The sequence below is a fragment of the Cyprinus carpio genome, chromosome B24 (genome assembly GCF_018340385.1).
Source record: "Cyprinus carpio isolate SPL01 chromosome B24, ASM1834038v1, whole genome shotgun sequence".
Taxonomy (NCBI): Eukaryota; Metazoa; Chordata; class Actinopteri; order Cypriniformes; family Cyprinidae; genus Cyprinus; species Cyprinus carpio.
In genome coordinates this window covers 23,554,151-23,565,228 of record NC_056620.1, presented here as the reverse complement: position 1 = coordinate 23,565,228, position 11,078 = coordinate 23,554,151, and the positions used below count along the sequence as shown (strand labels likewise).

The 11,078-nt window shown below is 39.8% G+C and overlaps 1 protein-coding gene across 1 annotated transcript; it reads left to right on the top strand.

Annotated features, from left to right (window-relative positions):
- The first annotated feature begins 1,852 nt into the window (after positions 1-1,852).
- LOC109050064 (tripartite motif-containing protein 16-like) lies at positions 1,853-8,636 on the top strand. Its single transcript, XM_042751674.1, has 6 exons — positions 1,853-5,497; positions 5,819-5,914; positions 5,994-6,227; positions 6,988-7,147; positions 7,288-7,335; positions 7,561-8,636. Exons 1-6 carry the CDS (start codon positions 4,925-4,927, stop codon positions 8,082-8,084), a joined length of 1,635 nt encoding a protein of 544 aa, XP_042607608.1. The 5' UTR covers positions 1,853-4,924; the 3' UTR covers positions 8,085-8,636.
- The last annotated feature ends 2,442 nt before the right edge of the window (positions 8,637-11,078 follow it).

Sequence of the window (11,078 nt, the reverse complement as noted above, 5' to 3'; positions counted from 1 at the left end):
AGTAAGAAGAAGAAATGGATGCTTGCTGAAGCCATGTGTGCTGATGTTTTGTTGCAAATAGAAGCAGCAGAACAGTTAAAAAGGCAATAAAAAAAAACTGGTTTAATCCGAGACATGAGAAACAGGATGAACATGACCGGGAAAGTGGGGAGCCTGAGATGTAACACCACTGGTATCAGGACCTTGTGAATAGAGAAGGCCCAATGAACCACTGAGTCACTTTATAAGCTGGCATCTTTAGAGGCAGTTCCCTTGTGAAGAGCCATGTCCTCTGCCCACAAGCATACCTGGGGGCCGGAGTCCAGCGACAATACACAGAAACATTAACACGTATTTCCATCCAGAGAAAGGCTTCTGTAGCCCTCTGCCACATGCAACAACACCACTGGATGAAAGCTTGGGCAGAGGGAACTGCAGCCTCAGGATCCTGTGAAGGAAAAGAGAGGAGACCGATATTCCAGGCAACACTAAAATGGGGAGAGTCCAGTAGGCAAGGAATTTCAGCCCATTTTAGCTGCTGGCTCCAGGAAAGGACAGATTTTTCAGCCTACTCAATGTGGGAGTTGTGCTAAACCAGCCAAGGGTGCCCTAACACAAAGGATTTGCTGTGGGACTCCAGAAGATAAAGCACAACCTCCTCATGGTGGTTGCCAGAAATGGTAAGAACATCGAGTGAACGAGCTGTCAAGGGAACCTGGAGAGGAATGGTAAGGAGCTCCCACTTAGCAGCCAGTGGGGAGTCTATGAAGTTGCCCTCAGCCCCAGTGTCCACCAAAACTAGGCCTGAGTTAGAGGAGTGATCCCACTGTACTGTGGATGGGAGAAGAGTGCATGCTATAGGGCAGCGGTTCTCAATTCCAGTCCTCGCGACCCCGTGCTCTGCACATTTTGTGTCTCTCATATCACTTTAGATGTTTGTTCTATTCGAATGTAACTGCCCTGCAAAGTGGAAATCACAGGATATTCCGCCATGATTCCAGTTCGAAGCGAACGTTTATGTTCCATTCAAAGTGCATTGAAGTGTGCGAGACCTGAATTTTAATTGTATTTATTTACAAAGGTATATGATGTCACACTTGTTCGTGTGTGAAGACGTTGCGCAGCACAAATGCGTGAATGAATGTTCCGAAGTGAAGTAAACTTCAACAGATTTCCTCTGCTCAAGGAGTAGGGAGCAATGAACACTGTGCAGGGACCATATAAATGGGAGCACAGTTCTCACTTCTAACAAGCTGAATATCTGAATCAGGTGTGTTAACAAAGAGAGACATGTAAAATATGCAGAGGAGGGGGTCGCGAGTACTGGAATTGAGAACCGCTGGTGTAAGGGATTCGTTGACATGATAGTCTTGGGACAGTTTTATTACAGATTTGTTTGCAGAGTTCAATGTTTGTATTCCCTGTGCACTTTGACATTAAAATGAAGAATACAGAGTCTTATTGTTATTATTGCGAAGTGTTTACATTTGATTTGAATGGCGTCTACAATTAAACAGTGCAAAATGGAAATAATAAAAAGCAGCATAACATAAATTAAGAACAAGTCTCTATCTTACGGTTACACTGGGTCTCTTTGAGACAGTTTCTTTGTCTCTCCGTGCCACACAACATCTCTCGAAAATCAACAGTGAAGCAACACTAAATATTATATTGTACATAATACTGTATATGCTACATGCGTGTCTTCCATGATGATTGTGTTTCAACAAATGATACTCCTGCAGTAATGAACAGAACTAAACAGTCCAGTCTAGGGGTTTTATTTTCTCATCATCCATTGTAACACACACACACACACACACAAAAAAAACTTACACACACACACACACACACTTCAGTCTTATCCAAAATGTGTGAATGGAAGTGTGTTTGTGTCAGCTACTAAATACACTGAGAGAGAGGCCACTCACCAAACAGCAACATTACACTAACTAAAGCTCAACCACCCCTTTAAAACTGCACCTGAACTTCTGTCACTGAAATTATATCTAGTAAATGAGTGCAATAAATACTCATATAGACAGGAATATCACTGTGTGTGAGTCCTGCTGAGTGACAATGTGTTTCTGTGCTATGTCAATTGAAATCATTGAAGAGCACAAATGCACCAAAATGAGAATGGACATGACTCTGACTGTGTCTCAGGATGCTATAATACAGGTGGATCCAGGCAAGATCTTTCCTCTGGTCCGTATCCCTCCCAACCGGAACCAGTGGTATACAGCTGGAACATCTGAGGGTTCTCCAGTCCATGGGAATAGAGGGGGTTGGTAGCCGAACATGCACTGGCATGGGGTGAGGTCCGTGGTGTTCTGCTTGTGTGCATCAAGGGGATTAGAGGGGGTTGGTAGCCGAACATGCACTGGCACGGGGTGAGGCTGGTGGTGTTCTGCTTGTGGAATTTTGTGCATAATCAGCCCATGGGAGGAACTGGTTCCAGCTGTGTTGGTTGTCATTACAGTAGGCACGGAGATATCTCCCGATCTCCTGTATCTTTCTGCTCAGTCTGTTTGTTGGTCTGGGGGTGATATCCTAAGGACAGGCTCACTGAGACCCCAAGGATCTTGAAGAAAGCCCTCCAGACATAAGAGATGAACTGAGGCCCACGATCACAGTTTTCCAGCGGACAGGTGATGTGGAGTGTTGGTGATGGCGCAGACTGAGCATCCACTGATATATTGGGAGACATCCCGGGCCATACTAGGCCACCAGTACCAAGCTTGAAGGAGCGAGAGAGTCCGCTGGCTACCTGGGTGTCCAGAGCCCGGGGAAGCATGAAGGGAGCCCAGAAGGGAGGATCGTAAGGATCGGTAGGTACATAGGTTTACCTTCTGGGCCTTCCAGAGGAGCGGGTTTGGTCTGAGTGGTGAGATGGATTTGGACATCCATTGTCCACTGTATGGGGTTTACAAAGATGGCTGAAGGGAGTATGGGTTCCGGTGTAGGGTTTTCTTCAGGAGCATGCACTCGAGAGTGAATCTCCTTGACATTCTTGTCTCTGGGTCAGTAACTGATGTGAAACCGGGTAAAGAAGAGGGCCCAGCGGGCCTGCCGGGGGTTTACCCCCTTGGCACCGCAAAGATATTAGAGGTTCTTGTGGTCTGTGATTATCGTAGAGGTACTCCTTCCAGCCAGTGCCACCATTCCATGCCAGCTTGATGGCAAGCAGCTCCTGGTTTCCAATGTCATAATTCCGCTCTGCAGGGGAAAGCTTCCGGGAGTAATAGGCACAAGGATGGAGTCGTGGAGGCTCTGAGTGGTATTGGGATAGTACTGCCCCCACGCCGGTGGTGGAAGCGTCAACCTCGACGATGAATGGAATTTGGGGATCCGGATGTGTGAGGATGGGGGCAGTACAGAAGGAATCCTGGAGTTTCTGGAAGGCGGATCAAGCTTCGGGGTTCCAGGACAGAGACTTGGGTTTCTGAGGGAGCATGGTAGTGAGAGGGGATGAGTGGATACTGAAGTTTTGGATGAATCTCCGGTAGAAATTCGCAAAGCCTAGGAATCTTAGATGTTCCTTAATAGACTGAGGTTGGGCCAGTCACAAATGGAAGTAAACCGAGGAAGTACACCGTGGGGTGGTGGAACTCACACTTCGAGCTTCAGGTAGAGGTGGTGTTTCCTGAGTTGTTCCAGGACCTGCTTGACGTGGTTGCGATGTTCGGCCAGGTTCCGGGAGTAAATCAGGATGTCATCGATGTAGATGATGATGAATTTATGAAGGAACTCCTGGAACACCTCGTTCATAAACACCTGGAAGACGGACAGTAAGTTCAAAAGGCCATAGGGCATGACCTGGTATTCATAGTGGCCCAATGGGGTGATGAATGCCATCTTCCACTTGTCGCCCTCCAGGATACAAATGAAGTTGTAGGCACTAGGCAGGTCCAGTTTTGAGAAGATGCAAGCCCCTTTCCAGGGGATCCGTGGGGTAATCGTTGTTGAGAGATGGTAGCATTCTGAGACTGTGGAGATCAAGGAGCTGAGAGAACAGGTAACTAGGGAGATAGGGAATCACAGGTTAGGGTCAGGTTTGTCAAGTAGGGAACGTTTGAGACCAGACATTGAGTGTGCAGGAGGAGTGCAGTGATATAGTGCTGCTGATGAGTGCTGACAGGTAGCGGTGATCAGTAAACAGGTGATTGGGGTCTGGTGGGTGGAGACTGAGGTGCTTAAAATGTCTCCCTGACAGCAGTGCCATGAGCCGCTCTTTTTTTTTCTTTCTCACATTTGATTGTTAACCATGGTATTGATTTGTGTGTGTGTGTTCAATAGTTCAGTAGTCCCCTCACTTGCTGGAGTTGCAGGTTAGCTAGACCTGTCAGCAGTGCTGGGTAGTATTTTTTTTTCTCTTTTAATGATTCTTTCTTTAAAAAAAATCACATTGTGTGTTATACCATTTAGTGTTAAGAGTTGTTAACTGTTTAATGATTTATTATAAGCTTTTTATTAACTTACAAACCTACTGCATTTCTTACATTAAGCCTAGTTGGAGAAACTCTGGTGTAATGTAATGTTTAATGTTTTTTATAATGTATATGTATATCATTATGGTATGTTTAATGCTAAATTTAAAACAAGTTTGATACAATCTGTAATCAGTAACAGACTGCAATTTGTTAGTAATCTACAACACCTAGCACTGGCTATCATTGGATGGTGGCTGGTCATGTGACTTGTAGTAATCAGGATGCTTTTTAAGGCTGTTGTTCTTCTTCTCTGTTACTTGTGTTCTTTGAGTGTTTGTCTGAGATTGACATCTAGTAGATATTTCATGCTTTACAGACTCACAGACACGCCTGTTTTACACATGTGACTCAAACACAGAACCAGGAAACAGGGATCACATGATTTCAGGGAAAGAGAAACTAAAGTGCAGCTGAGCTGTCGTGTGTTTGTGTCTCTGTATTCATGTAGTAAAATGGCAGAAGCCAGATTTTCTCAGGATGAGCTTTCGTGTCCAGTGTGTCTGGATCTCCTGAAGGATCCAGTGAGCATCCAGTGTGGACACAGTTACTGTAAGAGCTGTATTACAGGCTGCTGGGATCAGGAGGATCAGATGAGAGTCTACAGCTGCCCTCAGTGCAGACAGACCTTCAGTCCAAGACCTGCTTTAGCTAGAAACACCATGCTGGCTGAACTGGTGGAGAAACTGAAGAAGACCAGACTTTCTGCTGACTGTTACGCTGGAGCTGGAGATGTGCAGTGTGACGTCTGTACTGGAGGAAAATACAAAGCCGTCAAGTCCTGTCTGATGTGTCTGAACTCTTACTGTCAGAATCACCTCGAACAACATGAGAGTTTCTTTAAAGGAAAGAGACACAGTTTGATTGATGCCACTGGACGACTGCAGGAGATGATCTGCCAGAAACACGAGAAGCTTCTTGAGGTTTTCTGTCGCACTGATCAGAAATGTATTTGTGTGCTGTGTACGATGGATGAACATAAAAACCATGACACTGTATCAGCTGCAGCACAGAGGACAGAGAAACAGGTATTTAAAACTAGCAGTAAAGTTAACACTCAGTGTGATCCAATAATCTGTCGCTGCTTAATTGCACAACACACAAACACTTTTAATTTAAATCTCTTCATCTGTGTCAGTTTCACGTTTATAATACTTACACTTGTAGTGTGAAACAGGCCTTACTATTCATGTGAATTCATGTACAATGATTGTAATGATCATCAATTCTAGAGATTGTATCTACAACCTTTAGTTATAAGTTCTACATTTACTGGATTTATCTGTTTATATGATGATTTAGTGGCAGTAGTTTTCTGTGAGATTCACTATCATCTGTGTGTCCTGCAGAAGCAGCTGAAGAAGACACAGAATACGTTCCAGCAGAGAATCCAGCAGAGAGAGAAAGATCTTCAGCAGCAGAGAGAGACTGTGGAGTCTCATAAGGTGAGTCTGGAGAAGAAGAGAAGTTTGTCTCCGTCTCAGTTCAGACTCACTGAAGCTGAATCACTGTTTGTCCTAACAGCGCTCTGCACAGACAGCAGTGGAGGACAGTGAGAGGATCTTTATTGAGCTCATCTGCTCCATTGAGAGAAGTTGCTCTGAGGTGATACGACTGATCAGAGATCAGGAAAAGGCTGCAGTGAGTCGAGCTGAAGGACAACTGGAGCGACTGGAGCAGGAGATCAATGATCTGAGGAGGAGAGACGCTGAGCTGGAGCAGCTTTCACACACACAGGATCACATCCAGTTCCTGCAGGTAACACTGATCTAGAAGAACAGGATCATAGTGGACTTGAGCAGATCCTGCTGTGACAGAGACTCAGAGAAAGATTTCATGAGTGTATTATTATAGGATCATCAGTCAGACTCTCACCTGATCATCTTCTTTTGAAAGAGACACCACTAACAAATGGCTTTTAGCTCTGGAAATCTCTTAGGATTCTGAGTAGCATTCATCAAAAATTGGATCAGATGATTCTCAAACCTGATAAAAATTATATTTATTGGCCTGTAACACGTGGATGAATTTGACCATGAAGACCCCAAACATGAAGTCAGGCTGTATATTAGCAATGCTTCAGTATACTGAAACCAAAACAAACCTGAGTGTTTCTTAAGGGTCCTTGTGAAGTTTCAGTGTCTCTAAGGTTATAAATGATGGTCAATCTAATCATAGCCTTTAAGCTGCTTTTCCTGAGCAAATCTACTCAACTCTACAATGAGACTCCATTGGTGTGCTTAAGCTGTTAGATATACATTTATGTTCTTACCAGATGTTGTATCATCCAAACTATTTCCTAGAAAGTTCATATATAGTGTAAGTGTTAAACACTAGAATCTGTAGCATTATTTGATATAATGAATATGAGGAGAATGAAGCTGATGCTGTGAAAGGTCTGGATTGAGGTGAGTTACTAAAGATGAGTCAAGCCAACAAGAGCCACACAAATCTGATGTTGCTAAAGGTTATTGGTTGAAGTGTGGAGCTGATGAGTTTTGATTTCTGTTTTCTGTAGAGTTTCCAGTCTCTCTCAGCACCTCCTGAATCTACAGACTTAAAAGATGATATCTTCAGTTCTCTCGTCTCTTTTGATGATCTGACAGAATCTGTCCATCAGCTGAGAGACAAACTGGAGGATTTCTGCAAAGAGGAGCTCAAGAAGATCTCAGACAGAGGTAAAGTCCTGGAGATTCATCTGCTCTCAGAAACCAGTCCATCATCATCTCATATCATGGAGAACATCATATTAGAAATGTCTTAGGAATGTATGCGGGTTCATGAGAATCACACTGTTCATGTCTCTTGATTTCTTCAGAAACACTCACCAACATTGTTCCCAGAACCAGGAACGACTTCCTACAATGTAAGTCAGTAAGAAAACAAGCACAAAACTCTGAATGTCTTCATGTTCTTCCTGTAGAAGGTGAAAGAAGAGTTTTATGAACTGATGATGTAAATGATGATTTACACAGATGTGTGTTCATCTGTACTGAGACACTGATGATACACTGAACAGGAAGAGTTCAGCTACATGAAAAGATCAAACAGATTCATAATTCCTGATTCTGATGTGTTTTATCTCCATCAGATTCCCATCAGCTCACTCTGGATCTGAACACAGTGAATAAACACCTCCATCTGTCTACGAGGAAGAGAAGCATTACAAACACTGACACAGTCCAGCCGTATCCTAAACATCCGGACAGATTTGATGTGTGTCGTCAGGTGTTGTGTATAGAGAGTGTGTGTGGACGCTGTTACTGGGAGCTGGAGTGGAGTGGAGTTGAACATGGTGTGCGAATATCAGTATCATATAAAAGCATTAGCAGGAAGGGTTTTGAGTGTTTGTTTGGATCTAGTGATCAGTCCTGGTGTTTGTTCTGCTCTCCTTACAGATATTCATTCATTCACAATAACATACAGACTGATCTTAGTGTAAAACCCATCAGCAGAAGAATAGGAGTGTTTGTGGATCACAGTGCAGGAACTCTGTCGTTCTACAGCGTCTCTGACACAATGAGTCTCATCCACACAGTCCAGACCACATTCACTCAGCCGCTCTATCCTGGGTTTCATGTTGGTTCTGGATCATCAGTAAAATTGCATCGATGAATCAAAATAGACTGACGAGGGTTTCTAATCATAATGCTTTGACAGCTGATCTTCTGTCAGTGAAATAACATATCTGAATAAATGTATGTAATAAATCCTCATATAGACAGTAAGGAGGGGTCATAAAAGGTGCTTAAAGTGCTTGTATTTGAATGTTTAAAAGGCAGTATATATGAAATTGGTATTCATTTTAGTTTTCGATAAAAATAATATTTTCTCGCCAAAATTAACCATGCAGAGGATCTGATATAAATACAGAGCCATTTCTCCTGGCTTTAAGCAGCACGCAAGATCTCACGATATTACTCCAGGAGGTGAAAATCAGTCTCGCGATATAAGTAAAAAGTTGGTTTTGTGGTAAAGACTTTGATAGTGCTTGCATTATGACATGTGCTGTTTGTTTAGGTTTAATTTGGGAATGTGTATAAATCTCACTAAATTTATAACTTAAAATTTATAAAACTATGCAATCACACAGGAGAATACATCAACATATTTATATTATGTGATATGTTGAACATCACTATTTCAAAATAAAAGTTCAAACCCTCACTCGGAGTTTGTATGTGGTCAAATTTTACGATTACATGGATTTAAACGTCATTGAATCATGCAGTAAAATGAAACGTCACCAGGCCGTTGGCGCCCTCTGCAGGTATTTGTTACAATACATAATATTTTGTATAAGCATATTACATTATTTTTTTAAAGTGTTGTTCGATAAAACCATGTGATTACTTGGTTTTGATACTTTATTTGAACCAATTATTATTGTCTCATCGTTACTTTAATATATGTATATATATATAAATGTAGTCAATATAAAGCCTGCTTTTCACTTAGTTAGGTCTATTTTTATTACTTAAAAATATAAGATTACTCAATTGTCAAAATAATCAGTATTACTTGATTACCAGGATTATCATTAGTTACGGCTCTATATTAGCTAAATTGTTTTGCTTTTTGTGATTAAAAGACAAATATTTTGTCATTGAACATTTCTTAAAAATAGTATTAAAATACTGTCTCGTTCTAGTAAACCAAGTATCTGTATTTTGTCTCATCTCATGAGCTAAGTGTATTAAGTGTATAAGTGTCTACAAGCGCGATATAGCTCATAACTATCCAAATGTATGATAAAGCTTTTACTCTTCAGGTCAATCATATATTCATAAAAAAAAAAAAAATCACTTTGAATAAGGAAAGCAATAACTTTGTCATGGTATTCTTTCAAGTTGCCACAGCCGTTGCATGCTTTGTATGTGTTGTGTCACGCAGTAAAATGAAACATCACCAGGCCATTGGTGCTAAAATGAAATATCTTTTGTAATTTGTTATATTATGTATAAGCATATTACATTGTTTTTTAAAAGTGTTGTTCAGTAAAACCATGTGATTACTTGGTTTTGATACTTTATTTGAACCAGCTATTATTGTCTCATCGTTAGTTTAATATATATAAATGTTGTCAATATAATGCCTGTTTTTCACTTAGTTAGGTCTATTTTTATTACTAAAAAATATCAGATTACTCAATTGTCAAAATAATCAGTATTACTTGATTACCAAGATTATCATTAGTTACAGCTCTATATTAGCTAAATGTTTTTAAAATACAACTACTTTATTTTGCTTTTTGTGATTAAAAGACAAATATTTCGTCATTGAACATTTCTTAAAAATAGTATTAAAATACTGTCTCGTTCTAGTAAACCAAGTATCTGTATTTTGTCTCATCTCGTGAGCTAAGTGTATAAGTGTCTACGAGCGTGATATAGCTCATAACTTTCCAAGTGTATGATGAAGCTTTTACTCTTCAGGTCAATCATATATTCATAAAAAAATCACTTTGAATAAGGAAAGCGATAACTTTGTCATAGTATTCTTTCAAGTTGCCACAGCCGTTGTATGTGCTGCACTTTATTTGTACCATTTTGTTTTATTAGTTAATTTATTAGAATTTGAAAGATAATAACAATATTGTGGTCTCTGATTTTAGTCCTTGAAAAACAAAAAAAAGTAGTGCTTGAAAAGTCCTTGAAAGTCCTGGAATTTCATTTAACAGTTTCTGTATGAACCCTGAGTAAGATCAGTGTGTATGTGTGTGTGTGTGTTTGTGTCCTGTTGAGTAACCATATGTTTCCGTGCTTTTCTCAACCTCTGTTTGTGTTAACTGAAAAAAAAGTTTGTGTTGTGTTGATTGTAGGTATGTTGCAGCAGGGAAGAGCGGGTTTTGGACTCAAATGGTACAAGACAACACTGTGGAAAAACTGTTTTCATCATAACCAGTGACCTTCAGTTACTGTTGATTCTGGAAGTCTGGACAAAAATATGTCAAGCCTGTAAGGCTTTGAACGTGTAATGTCATTGTTGTTTTAATGTTTATTAATGTTTGTTCATGTTATGCAGGGATTCACAAATTATTATTATTATTATTATTTGTCAGTCAAACCCATTAAAATAAAATATTTTCTTGAAATATCTCTATAGGAAGTTAATATTTCAATAATTTAACAACACATTTGCATGTTTATAGTTCTTATGTTCATTCTGATATACAGGTTAACAAATAAAATATGTTTATTTTTAGTATTCAAGTGTTATGCGTTTTTATTTGACATTTTTATTATTTATTATTATCTTTTTATAAACTTACAAACCCACTGCAGTTCTTACATTAAGACCAGTTGAAGAAACTCTGTAATGTGTAATGTAATGTTTAATGCATTTTTTTATGTTGATATTCATATCAATATGGTACATGTAATGCTAAGTTTAAATAAAAAATAAAATAAAAATAAAAACATGTATATATATATATATATATATATATATATATATATATATATATATATATATATATATATATATATATATATATATATATATATATATATATATAAAGTAATCAGAATAAGTTACCTTTTTTAGTTTTAGTTCAGTTTGGACTTTGTCTTCATTTGCACCATTCCCCTGCCTGCATTTGTCACTATG